The sequence below is a fragment of the Bombus bifarius genome, unplaced genomic scaffold (assembly GCF_011952205.1).
Source record: "Bombus bifarius isolate JDL3187 unplaced genomic scaffold, Bbif_JDL3187 scf7180000009125, whole genome shotgun sequence".
Taxonomy (NCBI): domain Eukaryota; kingdom Metazoa; phylum Arthropoda; class Insecta; order Hymenoptera; family Apidae; genus Bombus; species Bombus bifarius.
The window spans coordinates 3219720-3238680 of record NW_022884914.1 but is presented as its reverse complement, the minus strand read 5'-3'; the positions used below and the strand labels follow the sequence as shown (position 1 = coordinate 3238680).

General features: G+C 35.9%; 5 protein-coding genes across 8 annotated transcripts in view; 3 read left to right on the top strand and 2 right to left on the bottom strand.

Moving 5' to 3' along the window:
* LOC117213646 (probable serine/threonine-protein kinase dyrk2) overlaps nt 1-6189 on the top strand; it is a 267253-nt gene extending 261064 nt beyond the window's left edge. For both annotated transcript variants that reach the window (XM_033459169.1, XM_033459170.1), the window contains one exon: nt 3442-6189. In XM_033459169.1, coding sequence (XP_033315060.1) covers nt 3442-3527 — 86 coding nt within the window. In that variant the 3' untranslated portion in view covers nt 3528-6189. The remainder of the gene's footprint in view (nt 1-3441) is intronic.
* Nucleotides 6190-6270: 81 nt separating this feature from the next.
* LOC117213652 (coiled-coil domain-containing protein 43) lies at nt 6271-8035 on the bottom strand. The gene is made up of 3 exons (XM_033459182.1): nt 7724-8035; nt 7030-7418; nt 6271-6952 (listed from the first exon to the last, which is right to left on the bottom strand). Exons 1-3 carry the CDS (start codon nt 7886-7888, stop codon nt 6880-6882), a joined length of 627 nt encoding a protein of 208 aa, XP_033315073.1. The 5' UTR covers nt 7889-8035; the 3' UTR covers nt 6271-6879.
* Nucleotides 8036-8313: 278 nt separating this feature from the next.
* LOC117213654 lies at nt 8314-10117 on the bottom strand. Of its 2 annotated transcripts, XM_033459186.1 has the most exons (3): nt 10037-10117; nt 8496-8921; nt 8314-8406 (listed from the first exon to the last, which is right to left on the bottom strand). In XM_033459186.1, exons 1-3 carry the CDS (start codon nt 10041-10043, stop codon nt 8402-8404), a joined length of 438 nt encoding a protein of 145 aa, XP_033315077.1. In that variant the 5' UTR covers nt 10044-10117; the 3' UTR covers nt 8314-8401. The 2 variants fall into 2 exon arrangements, with proteins under 2 accessions (XP_033315077.1, XP_033315076.1); XM_033459185.1 differs by lacking the exon at nt 10037-10117 and having other exon boundaries at nt 8496-9258.
* Nucleotides 10118-10265: 148 nt separating this feature from the next.
* Nucleotides 10266-16010, top strand: LOC117213647 (neither inactivation nor afterpotential protein G). Of its 2 annotated transcripts, none has more exons than XM_033459172.1 (9): nt 10266-10417; nt 11179-11381; nt 11941-12300; nt 13109-13282; nt 13403-13556; nt 13648-13769; nt 14309-14492; nt 14586-14808; nt 15377-16010. In XM_033459172.1, exons 1-9 carry the CDS (start codon nt 10297-10299, stop codon nt 15510-15512), a joined length of 1677 nt encoding a protein of 558 aa, XP_033315063.1. In that variant the 5' UTR covers nt 10266-10296; the 3' UTR covers nt 15513-16010. The 2 variants fall into 2 exon arrangements, with proteins under 2 accessions (XP_033315063.1, XP_033315064.1); XM_033459173.1 differs by lacking the exon at nt 10266-10417 and adding an exon at nt 10457-10594.
* A 1924-nt stretch (nt 16011-17934) lies between these two features.
* Nucleotides 17935-18182, top strand: LOC117213656 (uncharacterized protein DDB_G0272718-like). The gene has a single exon (XM_033459189.1). It carries the CDS (start codon nt 17935-17937, stop codon nt 18130-18132), a length of 198 nt encoding a protein of 65 aa, XP_033315080.1. The 3' UTR covers nt 18133-18182.
* Nucleotides 18183-18961: the final 779 nt, after the last annotated feature.

Here is an 18961-nt window from a genome sequence, read left to right as displayed (position 1 = left end):
TTAGTTGGAACAAGTAACAGGTTGGATGGCTGATTTAGTCACGACAATAAAAAGCAAGCCACGTACACATACACAAACGCACGGCCGTCGTACGACCGGTTAAGACCAAAATAATCCGCAATTCATGAATTTATCAATTACGATGATGGCACTCTTGTGAAGATGGATAATTCAGGAGTAGCGAGTTTCGATATCCGGTGTACTCGAAGAGTGAGAGAAGAAAAACCCTTGGGAATGATACATGACATCGAGGCACGTAGAATTGGCTGGCTGTGGATCTGGCCCCGGATCGTTATCGATGCCAAAAGACTAGTCTAGTGATTTCTCGCTAGTCTCTCGGCGTTGTATTGACGTGTATGAGGCCAAAACAATACGACGAGGCGCGCGCGCGATGCGAACAACGAGCAGCATGATTTTTAATTATAGTAGAAACGGAGAACGCGGTCGTTTCGGTTCGTTCAGTCGCGACTGACGAAAAAAAGGAATTAAAGAAAAGAAAAAAAGAGGAGAATAAATGAAATCTGATCCCAGCGGCCCCAATGTCACTCAGGTAATATCGTAAACGACGCGCGTGCACCGATATCGTAGAAGTCGATCGGAAGTAGAGTTTCGTTCCCTCACTCCCTATCCAAAACGTTCATCCCTTATCCTCCAAGTGTTTAGCGAGAATTTTGCTACTGTAGCCGAGACGATACGTGTTTCTTATTTTTATTTTTTTATTTTTTTTCTCTTTTTTTGCAAACCGCGAGTCGAGCAAGAGAGGATCGTTTGCCGTGTGCATACTTTTTCCAACGATAACGGTCACATCGGCGCGTCGTTCATCGAGAGGAATAGAGAGAGACCATCAACATGAACGACGCACCTCTCATTCGCACAGTTGGCCCTGTGTTTCCAATGATGCATATAAAAAAAAAAAACATATATATAATTCTATAGGCGCAAACGATCGTCGCGATTAGTAACATTGTAAGAAAAATTCGATTCGCAATCGACGAGCGCAAATTAATGTTATGGTTACTATATATAAATATATACATATGTATACTGTATGTATACGAAGAAATATGTATGAGAAACGCAGCGAGAAAAGGGTGAATGCGTTTTTAACAACGAGATTACCGCGCAACGCGAAATTTTCTCATAGAGCATTATGCAGCATCGAATCGCGGTTAAAACGTGGAGAAAGAAGTTTAAAAGAAAAAAAGAAAGAAGATAAGTAGAACCTGAGTCGTCTGAAACCCCGTGACAACAGGGTCGTACCGATTAATAATGAAACGTCAAGGCAAACCTCGGTGAGAAAGGGAGAGAGTGCGTGTGTGTGTGTGTGTGTGTGTGTGAGAGAGAGAGAGAGCGAGAGAGAGAAAGAGAGAAAGAAAGAGGCGAAACTCCTGGAAATGAAACATGTGCCCCAGTTTCAACGAGGCCTGAGTAGTCTTATTGTGATATTAATCTACCACTGTCTTTTACGTAGATCTCTGATATTAAGAAGTAAATGATCGCTATAATTAATGATTATCTTTTTTCATTCTTAACTATCAATCATTATTTTCTTAATATTGATTTATCGCTCTCGCTATTATCGCAAGATTACATAATTACGATATTAACGAAGTTATTCAATGAATAATAACACAGAAAGATAACATTATTATTATCATTATTATTATTAATTATTATTATTGTTATTACTATAAGGATTGTACAGACATAATTAAGCCTTCAAAACCCAACAATTCACAGCACGCATTCGCTTCTTCTTTAACTTTCATTCTTTCTTTTTGTACTTTGATTTTCCTACAATAGAAGGTATGTTTTAGAAAAGAGTCGCATGAAATTTCTTCACCACATTGTTCTTAGCATAATTTTTTATCACACTTACTGGTATATTACGGTATGATTTCTCGGCCCAAACGAGATATCAGCATCGTGTTCTTTTTCTGTTCTATTAACCGCCTCAACTTCTCACTATTTCTCATTGTATTTTCACTGTTAAGTTAGCCAATCTTTTTAGAAATCGCATCTCTTCGCTCATCGATCGACTATTAAAGATTAAGATCGAAGATTCGTTGTATCTTTTAGCATAAATGCGAAGGATTTGAAGGGAAATAAACCTCTGTATCGTGTAATATATATTGCCTCGACACACACACACACATATACACACATAATATACACGCGCGCGCGCGCGCGCGCGGGAAAGAGAAGAAGAAACAGTGTTTCCGCTCGGTGTTCAAAAAATCACAATGAAAGTTCAACTAAACGAGGAAAAAGATATACTCGTAGTTACGATAAATATCATTAGCGTTATCCGTATACTTGTAATTGTTCGTTATTAGTAATCTTCGACACATATTTTGCCGAGCGTTATTTTTTGCGTTTCGACTGGTAATATAATTAGATAACAAAAATCGCTTCTTATAAGGATGTAAGCGTAAGTTGTCTTCGAGCATTTCGTCGCTGAGCCTCGAGAGGCCACGATGATTCCGACAGCCAAAGCCGTGTGTGAAAATATTAAAACGCATGTACAGGATGGCAGGGAAAAGAACGGAAGAGAAACGAGAAGTATATTCGCATAAGAAAGACTGAAGTAATAAACAGTGTCACTTCTCTTAGAATTTTATTTAAAGACATCAACCTCGATCATTTATAATAATAACAAGATACATTTTTATCGTATAAGTACCTATCTACTTTTGTCGATTAAACGACCACAGCCTGTAATGCATTTTTCTTATCTTTCTCACGTTTATCTTGCATCCTGAAGAGTGTAAGGAGGAAGATGCAACTTGACCGTAGCATGGCGGCTGTGTTCCGTTTTTAAACTGCATGTTTCTTCTGACTTTTGCGTGTTTGGACATTATGATTTTAAAACTATGACTGATTCGTTCAAATACCTCTGATTAACGTTTTTAATTAAACGCATCTTTCCTAAGCATTCGTTTGGTTTGTTTGAGACGAAATCTTGGACATGGCGTAATGGAAGACAACTTACATTATATGAAAGATAAATAGATATATTATGGAAGATGCTAAAGAGAAGAATGTAGGATAAGGTATTCGAAACATGTGTGGATATCTTTGTTCTCTTCTAATATAGAATAATTCTTAGGAAGCTGATCAAATCAAATTGATTCAAAGATAGAAATCCTGGAACAGACTTGAATTATAAGTTTGTTATAGTAGTATATTAGGATACAATTGAAAGTTTTAAAAATCGTTCGGAAAAATTTAGAAAGATATTCAAATATTTTTTACATACCTTATCCTATAAGAACAAAAGACGAACTCGCATTACTTAATAGCCGATATGTAAGATAGCGTTAATTTTTTAACACGTTTACCATGTGGAGAATATATTTTAAATATCTCGCGGGTTTGTAAATCTTCTAAAAATCGAATTGGTTGATTCAAAGTGCGTAACGAACGGTTCTAAATTCGCAGGCGTCACCGGAACGAGAAAAAGAGAGAGAGCTGCCCACAGAAGCACTTTGTTCGACTATAGTCAGAGCAGCGAGTCCAACATTTAACGACCGTAGTATCTAAGCCACATTTACACAGCACACATACGTTCAGACACACACACGGAACAAACACACAGACAGATTTATAGCAAAACAAGAAATATCAAATTGTGTATAATAACTAACATTAGAGAAAAGAAAAAAAATAACGCGTGTGCGTCCGTATGCATATGTGCGTGAGAACGAACGAAAAAGAAAAAAAAAAGAAAGAAAGCACAGAGATGCAAGAAAAGAAAAAGAAGCAGGGAAGTTACGTGTTACGGAGAGAATGCGTCCAGCGAGAATGCGTTACATTATCGCATATACATATATACATATACAATTTTACGTGTTAAGTAACCCACGCGGAAGCGAAAAAAACGAGTTAAATATAGGATATCCAGTTAGAAAATAAATAGAGAAGACCGTTCAAACAACGTAGCTCCAGTACATGGAGTCCTCTATTCCCCTTTACTCTTCCCCCGGCACTGTTCGATCGTCTACAATTGCATCGATTAAATCGTTTGTCAAATTTTCAATTCAGGGGGAGGATTATCTTTTTCACTGATAATCTTCCTTCGAATCTTCTACATGTTACAACGATGACATCCGATCGTCTATGTTCGATGAACTTATTTCATCGAACATCGTTAATCGAGTGCGGTGAATGCATATATGTGTCCGATGAATATAATTACACGGCATGACTGCCGCTATTTCACCCGCAAGAGCATACGTTCAGTGTCCAATGTGCAGTAGAAGCAAAGGAATTAAGTGCTTAAATAAACAGTTACCAATCATTCGATCGAGAAGCATGCCAAAACATTATACTCGTCGTATCGGTTTCTAAGATAAACGATTTAATCGAATAGTATTTGACGCGACAAATTTGCAAGGACGAAAAACATGAGATCGATTTGATAAGTATTTCTATCTTTCGACATGCTTCTTCGTTCTTACAGAGTCGTTCACAGTCGATTGTACAGTCCCTGAGTTTTTAGTTGTGTTCACTATATTGTATACAGTGGGATCAAATTACATGCGTTAGAATCGACTAATCTATGTAAAAACTGATCGTCTCACGTTGAAGCATGCGCGCTCGTACGCGTATCCCGTGAGGCGAGATATGCCTAAAAAGCGTAAACAAAAGTAAACAAAAAATATTAAAATATACTTCCTTTAGAGATAAAAAAGAAGTAAGAAGGTAAATAAGAAAATGAAAAAAAAAAAAAGGAAAGAAGAAAAAGATGATATAAGACAAAGAGGTGTTTGAGCTTGAATAATCAATCGATGTATTCTCTAAAATGGAATTTCTTATGTCAAATTCGATTGGATTGGGAAAGAATCATCTTGTCATTCAGGTTTCTGATAGCCAGAATGACGTGGACATACAAGGCAGTCGCTTTCTAGTCCGAAAATGTGTTACAAGAAAAAAAAAAAGATGGGGGGATGATCTAAAAAGGTCTAAACTCTTACTAGAGAATAAAAAGGGAAGACTCTCTTTCAGGCTTCAGCGTGGAATGCTCTTAGCGTATGTCTGTTAGGATCAGCGTGTAACTAATTATCGAGTTAACGACGTGATTAGATCTATCGAATTCAATTAGATAGTTACTGTGTGCATATATGGCGAGATCATCGCCATCGCCGCGACCGTCCCTTTTCCCCCTCCCTTTCTGGACGTTCAATTAATTCATGAAATTTGTCGTTGTGACGATTTATTGTTCTTACTCAGTGTATCCCAATAGGACAATCATTAATAACAAATTTTGTGTTAGTGTCAAATTCTCGTAGTTAAACGTGTATGAAACTTCAGATAGCGAGTTTATTGTTCTCTTTTTCATCGAAATCTGTACCATTGTTCTTGAGGATTCTGTGCGCTGTTGCCGATCGAAAGAGAGACTACAACGGGATTTGTAAATTTCCTCCGCATTGCGCCGTACGTTTCCGTCATTGTCGAGTTCTCTTGATATGATTAGATTTCATGTGGTTATAACATAGAACATATTCCTCGAAGTAAAAGCATGTACAAAATATAATAATAAAATATATCTTTGGTAACGAGACACAGATTTTTCGCATGTTTGAAACAGAGATTGATATAGCGTAAATTCCAATCGTGATCTTCTTTAGCTGATGTATTAGCGTATGTTACTTTTCGGTTGTTATACCAATTAAACGTATATACATAAATATATGTGCGAGAATTCTGATTCGACGTGTAACGAGATGAGCTTTGCAAAATAAGAAAGAAAAACGAGATATAATATCGGGAGGGGGAAAGGATATTCACAGAGAATAGATGAAATATAGGAGGAAATGAGAGGAAGAGAGAGAATGAGAGTGAGAGAGCAGGAATTGATAACGATGATCTGTAACAATTGTAACTCGACATTGAACAGCAGGAAAGATCTTGTTATACTGTGCAAGTGTGAGTTCGTCAATTTCTGCCCAACTTAATTATAGTGAACGAAGAGAAGAATTGCTAATAATAAAAAAAAAATGATTATGATAATGACATTAGTATATGTAACGATACAATACTGAAGCATCATCATCTTTTGTATCATTTGTTCGTTTGTTTTTATCTTACTGCGTTTGTCTTTCATTATTAATGCAATACCAAGATGACTCGGTTTCGACACGATATCTTGTGTGTAAATATATACTAATAAAAAATACAAACATAAAACTGTGTTATTTTTTTATTATCCCATTAGCAAAAAGTTTGTAAAGTGCAGGGCAATAATTGTAATCGTCTAATTTATTCGGATATAGTTTGAATGAATGTTTAAATGGTTTATTTAATGCACTAGTCTTAAATACATAATTTATATAATGAGAAAAAGGAACATATATATATACACTACTAAGCATAATAAGTACAAATCATTTATCTGTATTCGGATTATCACTGTTCTACATTGATTATAATGCAGTTCCACGTCGATGTTTCAAATTGACTTAAAGCGATATAAATACAAATGATAGAGAATACGATCAGTTCGAATTTTTCAAAAGAAAATAAAAAAGAATGAGTACAAAATCATTTTAAAGAAAATTACATTTTACAGAAATTTTCAACAGACAGAAGGCACAGGATGCAATGTTTTACATACATATACATATGATATAGTTAACATTATTACATAGAATTAACATTTTTTGCAAAACGCGTATATTTTGATGCTTGTCTCATATCGTGTTCATTTAGGATATGCATTCTACACACACAAATTTCTAGCAAAGAATTACTAAATAATTTAAGTAATTGTTGAAGAACATTGCATGCACAAGAATAAACATAGATATTTATGTACGCCGATTTGCATTTGATTATTTCATATTTGGAAGTATAACTTAATATCCTCTTGTCCCAATGCTACCTTCTCCGTTCTCCTTTTTGTGTTTTTCGTTTCTCCTTCTTCTCTTCTCTTAACTGTTTCTGTTTCTCTCTAAATAAGGGTAACATATTTATTAATAATAACATATTATAGTTTTATATAAAAAGGGCAATTTATCGAAAACATACCGATCTTCTTTGTCTTTCTCTTTTTTCCTCTGACTCTCCAACTTAGCTTTTTCCCTCTTTTCTCTCTCCTGTTGAATTATAGCAGCTGTATTTGTATTCTTTTCGATTCCACAGTCTCCACCACTTGCACCATCCTCTTCTCCATCTCCTTCGCTGTTCTCTTCTTCTGACATTTGACTGTACTGTGCAAGAATAGCTTCTCTTATTCTCCTCTCCTCTTCTGTGTAACTTCTTTGTGTCGTAGTTGGAAGAGACTGAGATTCCAACATTCTTGCTAATCTGACATCCACATCTTCTACTGGTACTTTTGGAGCACTAACTTCTTCAACAGGTAGACACTCAGCCCAAGCTTTTAAAATTTCAGTCACAAGTTTGCTAATGTTATCGTCCTGGAACATAAACAAGATATAGAAATATTTCTATCTTACAAATGAAGAGTATTACTTGTGTAACATCACTTAATTGCTCATTGCATATCATCGAATTATTAGGATGTTAAAGAATATAGCGAATATCTCAATCATATTCAAGCAATCATGCATGGAAAAGAAATGCACAGTGTGTCGAATTCGACGAAACACATGCGAGTTAACAAGGGAGAAAATAATAATAATCCTGTTGTTATTTTTGACCGGCTAATACACGGCTACGAACAGCAAGCATATTCTAACCTCACAATCCGTGTGCTCCTCACCGTTATGCCCGCGAGTATGACTTCAAGGGCTTCGGTCTTCTCATCCTCCGTTTCGTCACCTTCTAAAATTCCTTTGATGTATGATCCAAATACACCTTCATCAGTATTTAGAGCTTGTAATTTTTTGCTGAGCCAAGTATCGAAAGAATTCGTTGCGACCGCCATGTTCGGCTGTTTCACTTTCCCAAGTCCTTCAGTTGGCAACACGGCTAAGCCAGTTCAAAGCGTTTCTAACAGAGATAAATAGGGATATCGCTAATACTTATGGATGACATTCTGCCAAAAAAATGGACACTAGGAATAAAAGCGTTTTGTGGTCAATGTTGTACTATCATCGAGTCTCGTCTCCGATACTCTACTGTTAACAGAAAACTTATTTAAAAAATAAGCACACAATTTCGTTTATTTTTATAATGAATGTAATAATAGTATAAATAAGTTACTTTTTTTATTTTAAGCAATCTAAACAATTCCAAACCTTCTCGATTTTAAAAAGGAAAGGGTCTGGTGTCCGTGAACGAAACGTGGAACAAGTGGCGAGATCCCTTTGCAAAAATTTTTTCATCTGAGAAAATTTTCTATTTTTAATTACTGAACTTTTCGAAAGTATGCAGATATTTTTCCTTCAATATACAATGCTATTACTGCCACATTTTTCAGCAGCAACAATCTTCGTAGTTAATCTGAAATTTTCTTGAATACAGTATCCTGTCTTCCAGATCCGGATCGTCGTGCTGAATTCCGCTGCCAGATTTCACAGGTTTTAATGTACCTGTATCCGGCGATCGTTGTACTATTTTGCAAAATATCTTTGTGCTGGGTATAGTCCTATTAGGATATTTTGCGTCATATAAACATTGCGCTTTAGTGCTATTGCAGCTTGCTGCACCGTAACAAAAGTACATGTCTGAGAGTTCTCCACATATAATTTCCAATTCCAAATCCATTTCATAATAAATATGGCGATATAAATGATAAATGACGTATAGTACTGCTACATTGCATGCAACACTCACTACGAGCAATGCACACAAGTAACAGTCTTCTAACTTAATATTTTTAGTTCTCTGAAAGCTTCTTGTCGATTGTTGAAATGATTCACATATTTCATTTGCGAACATTTTCTTGTATTTGTTCCACTCCACTTGGTGCCAAAGCTTCCTTATATTCTCCAATATCAGCCACCTTTTTTGATTATCTGCAAAGGATTCGTTTGTTCTAGTCATATTTCCTGCTTGATTTTATTTGGCGTTACAAGGAAACGCGCGCAACTGTGACTTGCTCGCCTGTTGTTTGTTTATATTTGCGTAGAATTAAGACAGACATCTGACCACACGTTTGTTCCGTACGAGCGATTCGCACTCGGTCCGATGCGGCACTCGACTAATTTGCTATGGTAAATTGTTGATCGACGCGAGATGATTCTTGATTGCGACAGACTAGCCGTTGAACTAATAATAAATACTTGCCAAAGAGATGATTAGAAAAGATAAGTAGATGCACTCAGACTTCCAGTTCTGCCGAAGACCAACCGGTTTTTGAGACTTTTAAATGACAACGTATATTTTTTATAAATATTTAGATCCAGCTAGATCCTCCGCGTTTTTCCTTGTCTTTATACATACAATATTATACATACGTCATATTTTATCTTATTTTATGTTATAATATCTTAAAAGAATATTTAAAAAATTTCAACGACCATCTAATAACATCACAAATAAATGGATTACCGATGCACGATAAGATATCTATTGAGCACCTTTCTCTATATTATATTTCGACTTCTGGCCGTCAGATAACAGCATACGATAAAATATCCATAAAAGTAAACTCGCGATCTTTAAATATTCATAGTCTCTTTTCCTCGTATAATCTAAATTCTACTATTTAAAAATGCATTTCAAGACGCACGAATGAAAACAAATTATTAGACCTTAGTTGGTAAAGTCGTAATCACGATACCGACCTTTCCTACGTATCCAGTCTATCGCAGAGCGCCAATTACATTTGACGACAACGTGTTTCTTAATAATATTAAGTTAAACTTAACGCAAATCAATATCATCTCATTTCGCTAATTGACCTCCTGACAATGCACATAAAAACTGTACAATATCCATAAACTTTACTCGCGCAAAATATTTAAAATAACGATCTTTTTAACGCTTTAAAACTAGTATTAGTTCGAATTCCACTCGTCAAAAATCACACGTTACGAAAAGACGATAGAAATTCGGTCTATGCCAAAACGTAGTTCAGCGAAATATCAGGCAATTATTGATGTACAAGTAATAATGCGGAGCTACTCACATTGCATCCATTCATATTAACCGCCCCTAAATTCTCTTATTTCTATTATAAGTATGTAGTTCTATTTAGACGGCAATTCACATTTTGTTGCCATTATGTTTCTGTTGTGACAGTCTAGTTTGGTTACTATAAGCGGGTATCGATTGCGAACGGAAATACTAATTTAATATTGGAATTACTGTGCAGCCCGATCGTTGTTAGTCCATCACAGTACTGTCAGTGACACTGATCGCGAACGGACCGTGAATATCTTAACAACGATGTGGAACTACGTGCTAATCTCGACCCTCGTCTTATTCGCGTCATTACTGTATCACTGTTATTTCAACGGTCCAACCAGCATTATCGAGCTTCCTAATACGCATTACGATTACATAATCGGTAAGTGGTGAATTTTTCACCGGACAATGTCGGTGACTGCGATACCGTTCGAGTTTTAACTTTTATCCGAAGGAAGCGGGTACACGGAATGTAACTAATTAATCTCTTGATCCGGGCTTTTAATCGATCGATGTAGATGAATGATCGACGTGAATTGACTTTAACGTGTAACTGAAGGTAACATGGTAAATTGAATTACGAAATAAATTTTCATGATGCAATCTAGTATTGTGATTGCGGCTGTATATGGATATAATTTGTTATTTCTCGTTCTTGTACGTGGAAGCTGGTTTTTTCGGAGAATTGTGAAAATTTAAATGATGTTAAATTGATGTTTTAAATCGATAAAGAAGTGTCAAGTGATATAGGGGGCAACATTGAGAAATATGGTTTATTAATTAATTTTAATATCGTAGGTATTATGTAATGATATAGAATCCATGCAATATATTGTTTTTAAAAGTAAGATTGTGTAAAGTTTGAATAATTAATTTGCACATATTTACTACATATGATAAATTCTTTTTATCGCATATTACAAAATATTAATCTTAACATAAAACTAATATTTTCTCTAAGTTCATAAATACAATGGAACATTGGTGTTTACAAATTTGTAACAAAATTATATTTCTATTATACTATATATATAATTTGACATTTATATTTGACGTATATTTTCTGTGGTAACGTTGTAACTTTTCTTCTTCATGTACAGCAAGGATGATGATATATTGACAATTGAATTTTTACTTACGAAGTTGGTGCTGGAACAGCAGGATGCGTGCTGGCGTCACGGCTTTCCGAAATTTCGAACGTGTCGGTTTTGTTGGTCGAAGCAGGAGGACATTTCGGATGGATATCGTCCGTTCCAATTTTGGCACCAATTATGCAAAAGACTGACGTCGACTGGTCCTATTCCACGGAACCGCAAAGGTTCTCTTCCAAAGGATTTTGGAATCACGTAAAGGAAAATTGAACATCTTCAGATCACCATAAGAAACCTTATACAAACACAGATCTTCCATTTTTACGAATCAAGATTTTATAATTTATACTATAAAATAGTTAAAATTTTTCATTTTTCATTTTAAAGCTGAACTTTGGATCCCAATAATTCCATAATATCCCTTGATTATAACATCTTGAATCGGTTAAAAAATTAATATTTTAATTGTCATTGAAAAATGTGAACAATGCAACGTGCACTCATATTTTTCGATACATCTAAAAAATATAAAGACTGGTACAGTTAAAACGAAACCCGAAATAAACGATATTTTTCGCGAATAGCATCGTTTCAATTCTATGAATTTTCCTCAATATGTAGCTGGATGGATTTAAAATTAACAAAAATTCGCTGATTCTTAAAAAATTCTTCTTAATAATTCTTAATTCTTAAAGAATAATTCTTAACAAATATTTCATTCGTTACGAGAAAAACTTGATTTTATAAAATGTACCGTTTAAAGTCCACGTAGTATCAAGTTCGATTGATTGAGAAAGATTGGATTTTATCGTAGATACAAAAGATACCAAGAGGCAAAGGGTTGGGCGGCAGCGGCCAGATAAATCACTTGGTTCACTCCTTCGGAAAGCCGGAAGATTACAAAGCCTGGCCGAGAGGATGGTCACACGCCGATCTACTTCCGTACTTTAAAAAGGTGTCCGATATCATGAACGTAATGTCCAGCCCGGAGGAAGAATATCTGGCGCAAGCTTTTCTCATGGCGGAAGAATCGTTGAAGTTGAATAATGTGACTCTTCAAAAGGGGATGTACACGACGAAAAGAGGTTCCCGCTGGAGCACGTTTAACGCGCATTTGCAAAATGCCTGGAATAGAAAGAACTTGCATATTTTGATAAACACGTTGGTTTCCAAAGTGAGATTTTATTTCTTCTTCTGTCTTTTCTTTTAAAAGCATCGTGCGATAGAACTGCGTTTATCTAAATTTTATTTCTGGCATTTTTATTATACAGGGTGGTTTTATTACACAGGGTGATTCTATGCGAAATAAGAAGTCGAACAAATTTTTCGTTTGAGGCTTTGTTTTCGAGAAAATCAACTTTGAATGCTTTGAATGCTCGGTACGCGTGCATTTTATCACGTCTCGTTATAACGGATCTCACTGTAGATCGTTGTCTCGATGGAAGAATGAAAAAAAAAAAATTTTTTTAAATTTGTATTCTATATTTTCGACTTCTTTTTTCGAGTAGAATCACCCCCTTTCCGTTTGTACCACCAGTTACCAACCACCCTGTAGATTATTACAGGTATTTTATTATACGGTGGCTATAAAAGGTATCTTTGGAAAAATCTTATTTTCCAATATTTTTACCATCTACCAGGCTTCATTATCGTAATATTAAAATTGTATTAATGTAACATCGAATGACATGAAATTTAATATATCTGGGCTTGATTGATCAGAAAATAAATACTATAATCAATACGATGGTCTAAAAGCATCTTTTGTAACCACTGTAGGTTTTAGATCTGTACAGTTTAATTGGTTGCGAAGATTAAATTTGAATGTAATATTCGATTATTAAACACAACAGAGTAAACGATGGAACCTGGTGATTTTTAACAAGAGTTAAACTTAAATAATCCCCTGAATATCATTCTCGATGATAAAATATATCAACGTGTGAATCAAACGTTCGAATACATCGTTCGTAAATTTCCAGGTACTTTTCAAAGAGAATTTGAACGCAGATGGGATCAAGGTGATTTACAAAGATGGATCGGTGGGAAATATCGCTGCGAGAAAAGAGGTGATCCTTTGTGCCGGTGTTATCAATAGCCCTCAATTGCTTTTGCTTTCGGGAATCGGGTCAGCCGAAGAGCTTGACAAATTTCAGGTGATGAATCATTTGATCTTTCTCCAAACTGAATCTCCGAAATGTGATATCGTAATCATTTTGTACGAATATTTCCTACGAATATGGTTACGTGCAATCAGAGAGTAAAGATATTTTTAGATACCAGTGGTGAGCAATGTTCCGGAAGTGGGCAAAAATCTGTTTGACCATCTTCTTCTTCCGCTCTATGTTAATCTACAGGCAAGAGTAAGCATAACTCTGTACAAGTTACAAACGCTTCCTGAGGTACTAAATTATTTCGTCTTTGGAAGAGGTATCAAATTATCTTAACGTTGTTCTTTTACGTTTTACGATATATTGTCTGAAATTTTAATCTTTTTTTTTTTCTTTTTTTTACTGTTAAGGATGGTACGCGACTAATGGTATAATGGCGATGGGTCGTGCCAATGATAGCGGAGTTATGCTTTTTGGTATGGGTTCAACCGATGAAAAAATATTAAGGAGTTTGTCTAATTACAAAATAGAGGTAAGCAGAACGCCATACTAAATTTCTAATTCGACATCCGTGCGTTTATTTCATGCACATCCTACGTCGCTTAGCATTTACTGTCGTTCGAAGAGGATTGTTTTGAGATCAATTTTTTAACAAATTATCATTTGTTATTACTTCCTATATATTTTATAGTTTGATATAACATAATCGATGAAATTTGACCAATGTAATCGTAACGGTCGTATCTTATTAGAATACTAATAAAATTCTCAAATGTTCGTGTATGATTTTTTATAAGAATTTGAATAAGAATTTGTACAAGATTTTGCAAACAACATAGATCGATCGAAGTTGAATAACTGAAGCAAGTTTATGAATATTTGAAATCGTTTTCTACGATTCAACGTATTGAAAAAATAAAATTGTGAATATCCAAACATAATGCAAAATTATATAAATTGTTACAATTTGATTAAAATTAAAAGATATTTCGTCCGGAGTAGCATAGAAAATTTTATTCTATAAAAACCATACTCTCTTCTTCATGATTCTAACTAAACGATAATACGTAGCATTACAAGTCGATGTATCCATCCTACGATAACAACAGTCGCGAAGGATTCCTATTTCTATCCTACTGTTTACAACCAAAAAGTCGTGGTAGCATTTCACTGAGGTCTAACAATATTCGCCATCATCCAAAAATCGACCCTGCTTACCTTCAGCACTACGACGACGTTCTATGCACTTACGGAGGTACGCAAATCTTTTTTATCGCGACACATCATCTTTCTTTACCGCGTATTTCTTTTTCCATCGCACTTTGCATGATGAAGGCGAATTTTCCAGCGATAAACTTCGCTCTTCAGACGCTCGAGACGCCCAAGTTTCGTGAGTATGGCGCGAACGTTCATCATCCCGATTTAGAAGAGTGTCGACATTTGCCACAAGACTACCGGGATATCGAATACACGGAATGCGTGCTGAGAGTCGGTGCACTCACCAGTTATCACGTGTGTGGCTCCTGCAGGATGGGCACCGATGATCGTGCAGTCGTCGATGAGAAATTACGGTAAGAAAGTTGAGCTTCGTTCTGGAGCGTACTAAATTGCTAATTTTCTATTTTTATAACGTACGATATTTTTTAAGTGAAAGTAGAGTCCAGAAAGTAATAATTTCGTTATTTGCTTTCTTACAATACATTTGAGATAATTCTTTTATGCAGATTTGAAATATCGTATTGAATATACAGGGTGGTTGGTAGTTGGTGGTACAAGCGGAAAGGGGGTGATTCTACGCGAAAAAAGAAGTCGAAAATATAGAATAAAAATTTTTTTTTTAAATTCTTCCATCGAGACAACGATCTACAGTGAGATCCGTTATAACGAGACGTGATAAAATGCACGCGTACCGGGTAAAAATTCAAAGTCGATTTTCTCGAAAACAAAGCCTCGAACGAAAAATTGTTATTCTATATTTTCGACTTCTTTTTTCGCGTAGAATCGCCCCCTTTCCGCTTGTACCACCAGTTACCAACCACCCTGTATACATAATGTTTTATTGTGAATTATTTGACTCATTAATAACGATATCGTGATATGGGGAACAGATTTAGGTGAGCGTAAATCCTTCTGTTACAGAGTGAGAGGTGTCAAAAGACTGAGAATAGTCGATGCCAGTATATTACCGTCTCCCATTTCCGGTAATCCAAATTCCGTCGTAATTGCCATTGCGGAACGAGCAAGCGATTTAATTCTCGGTCGCACATTCAATTAGTAAAATGTATTTATTCTACTGCGTTAAAATGACAAATAAATATATCATCCGTAAGAATAAGTCGAATGCGATTAATTAAAGCCTGAACTTATACCTTACGATATATAGAATTATTATTTTGTTATTCTTATAGTATATAACGATATAGTATATTATTGTACATATTATCGATGCTTTCAATTGTCGATTTATACAAACTTTATATTATGTATATAAAGTTTGAAGAATATTATCGAAGGAGATACAAAGTAACAATCAAGTGGGAAAAGGACAGGGGAAGAAAAGATGCCTGGTCAGATTTTTTGTAATTTATAATTAATGTTTTCTTGTTTCACAGTAATTAAACAGTTATTAATAGTCTAATTAAATTTCGATTAATTTTTATACAAACAAAAAAGAGGATGAGTTACACTCAACTCGGCGTAGCACAAACCCCTGCCACCCTGTTCGCGCTCGGAGAAAAAAGAAAAATAAAAAGAAAAATGTATCGTAACGCCATACTTCGCGTTTTCATTCGTCATTTCATTTCACTTTTTATTTCCCCTCCACGCTTACCTATCCAAAGTAATTTATCATAACACGTAATGAATCATGATTATAATCATCATCATTTCAACCCAGTTCCTGTCCGGGATCGTTGAAGATGGCAGAGTTTCGACTCGTTCTTCGTTTCAATTCCACTTCCATGCCTCTTCTCTCTCTCTCTCTCTCTCTCTCTCTCATCGCCTTTTTTCCTTTTCTTTTCTCTCTCCCGTTCACGCATCCTCAAACAATCATTTCACTCGCATACTATCCCTAACATTCGTATCAAGGCGTACCTAGTCGTCTTCAACGTATTAAAAATGCATTTCGAACGGGTTTCACAAGGATCAATTTCGAAAATATTTCGAATATTCGGATTATGCTAGAAATGAATTTTTAACACGTCCCGAAGCACATTCACGCGTCGTCATGCATGCACTCGCACACAGGCGCACTGTTTCCCGTATAAATAAAATAATTCTGTAAATAGAATGCAAAAGTATAGATTTTGCATACACGAAAAACGCAACTACGGTTTGCGCGCTCCGTTCACGCTGGAGGCATCTGCCATTTTGCCGCCTCCGCTCGTACACTCTTTCATTACGTATTCTTCGCGTTCCTTCTCGTATCCACCACGCACCTTCCTCTCATTTCTCTCATAATCGTAACGCAAAACTTAATCTTTCAACTTAAAAACAAAATTGGTAACCACCGTGTACGATCTGCGGTGCAAGCCACGATCTTTCTCTATTCTTTCGAGATAAAATACACAACAAGAACGGTCGTTTCTGCCGAATCGATGCCGACGAGGAGAACACGCGGACCGACGATTACGTATATTGAATACGCGATCGATGTCGAGACGACGAGAATTTTCATCTTCATCGAGGAACGTAAAACTTCTGCGATAGAAGCGTCGTTCCATACGCTGCTCCTTTGAACCCTTCCGTAAAATCATATGTATAAACAAAAAAATTTGAAACAAAGCATCACTGTTTCCGTTTTCTTTCCAAAGGAACGATCGATCAATCGAATTTTCGTTAAAAAGGAAACTGAAATATATAGACAATACTGCGAAACATTAATGCGAAATAAAATAACTGGCTATCGATCGAACCTTCAAATAATTTCCCGACGCTTCTTATCTTCGAGTTTTACATTCTCTAGCGTTCTTAAAGCGGAAATGCCCAGGGTACATCCCCTCGACATCGTCGATCCTCGTTTATCCCTTAAACTAGTCGACGTTAAGTCGAAATTTCGCTCGCGAACAAGAAGAGGAGAAACTGGAATATGGCGTGCACCGCGTGATTCAGCGATTTACAAATCGCGTTTATTCTATTAACTCTTTCGTCGTTTCTTCGCATCTTCTTTTTTTTCGTCCTCTTCTTCGTATATGCGTGTCTGTGTACGTTCCTATGTTCCTGTCTGTCTGTCTCTATATGTGTCTCTGTGTGTGTCCGTGTATGTATGTATATTTATATATATATAATATATAATATTCCATTTTTAATTTATATTTTTCATCTTTTGTCGTTCGACTTGCAATGTCGCATCGCGGGGCGACGAGTTCGGGGCACGCTTATGATCTAAACAAGTACCTTCTTAATATTACATATAATATACTCTATCTATTTATATATTTATATATTTATATATATATACCATTTTATATTTATATTGAAAAAATCAGTGTACTCTCTTTCGTTCTATCAATAGGAATAGTTATCGATTAATTTGAAATTGCGTGTAACTTAGACGCGTCCAGCGCATAGAAACATAAATAAATAAATATGAACGGATGTTATTTACATAAACTCGGTCGTCTGAAGGGAGGATAGGATGGAAAGATTAGGTTAGATTAGGTTTGGGGAGTTGATGGGGGGCGGGGCAGGAGGATCGTATGTTTGAGGAGGCAGTTTCGAAAAGGAGAAAAGGGGTGGAGAAAAGGTGGAAGAACGGAGGACAGTGCTATTATCCGATATATTTATTCGCGGCAGCTATAGTTCTTCTTCGTCGTCATCATCATCATTATCATCATCATCATCATCATCATCATCATCATCATCATCATCATCATCATCATCGTCGTAATCGTTAAATCTCTCTTATATCATACAATATAATTATTACTTTTACGTATATCCGATTTTGTTGCGGTTTTCTGATTTTGTTTTCTTTTACATGCTCTTCCATATTTGTTTTTCACTTTTCATTTCCTCTGTATGGTACAAAAAAAATGAAACGCACGGTATTACGCCGAGCGTCGCGTAGAAAAATAATACTTCTCACAATCATTGGGACACATGAGAAAGAAAAACCGAGAAGGAACCGTAAGCGACACACAATTGTACGAACGTCATTTGTAATTAACGTGATCGTCTATGCGTACCGTAAATGTATTTTGTGTGTGTGTGTGTGTGTGTGTGTGTGTGTGCAAGTGTATGTGCAAGTGTATGTGCACATTGTGCGAGTGTATATGCGTCTGTATGTACGAGCTTATGCGTGTACGTGTTAGCTATGTATACGTGTACGTTTGTTTCATTGAGGTAGAAACGGTTTCGTATACACCTACTATTATTACTATTACTATTATTATTATCAGTAGAAAGATTATGTGATAGATGCACGAGAATTGAGATGATGGTTTGTTTGTCCGTTTCTTCCGAGTATAACGAAATTCCCAACGTAGGACGAAAGGGGCAGGTGTATTACTTCGTGGTGAAGAAGATATTAGGAGGACGATGATGGGAAGTGGAAAGTAAAAAGAGATTTCATTGAGGAACGAAACTGAACCATGTCGTGGACAATAGCGTTTGAGAATAAAATGCAACCGGACGAATGTTCGCATTTGTTTACGTGTACAATCGATCTTTTACTTCTTCTTTATTATACAGAAGAGGAGGAAAGATGTTTGCGAAAAGACGAAG

Bases quoted from the DNA above. Each gene is read 5' to 3' on its own strand.
- LOC117213656 (XM_033459189.1), top strand. From the start codon at position 17,935: ATGTTTGAGGAGGCAGTTTCGAAAAGGAGAAAAGGGGTGGAGAAAAGG.
- LOC117213654 (XM_033459185.1), bottom strand. From the start codon at position 8,949: ATGACTAGAACAAACGAATCCTTTGCAGATAATCAAAAAAGGTGGCTG.
- LOC117213652 (XM_033459182.1), bottom strand. From the start codon at position 7,888: ATGGCGGTCGCAACGAATTCTTTCGATACTTGGCTCAGCAAAAAATTA. The intron at 7,419-7,723 runs GTGAGGAGCACA...TTTATGTTCCAG, and splicing joins TCATACTCGCGGGCATAACG to GACGATAACATTAGCAAACT. The intron at 6,953-7,029 runs GTATGTTTTCGA...ACCCTTATTTAG, and splicing joins GAGAAAGACAAAGAAGATCG to AGAGAAACAGAAACAGTTAA.
- LOC117213647 (XM_033459172.1), top strand. From the start codon at position 10,297: ATGTGGAACTACGTGCTAATCTCGACCCTCGTCTTATTCGCGTCATTA. The intron at 13,770-14,308 runs GTAAGCAGAACG...GATAATACGTAG, and splicing joins TGTCTAATTACAAAATAGAG to CATTACAAGTCGATGTATCC. The intron at 14,493-14,585 runs GTACGCAAATCT...CGAATTTTCCAG, and splicing joins CGTTCTATGCACTTACGGAG to CGATAAACTTCGCTCTTCAG.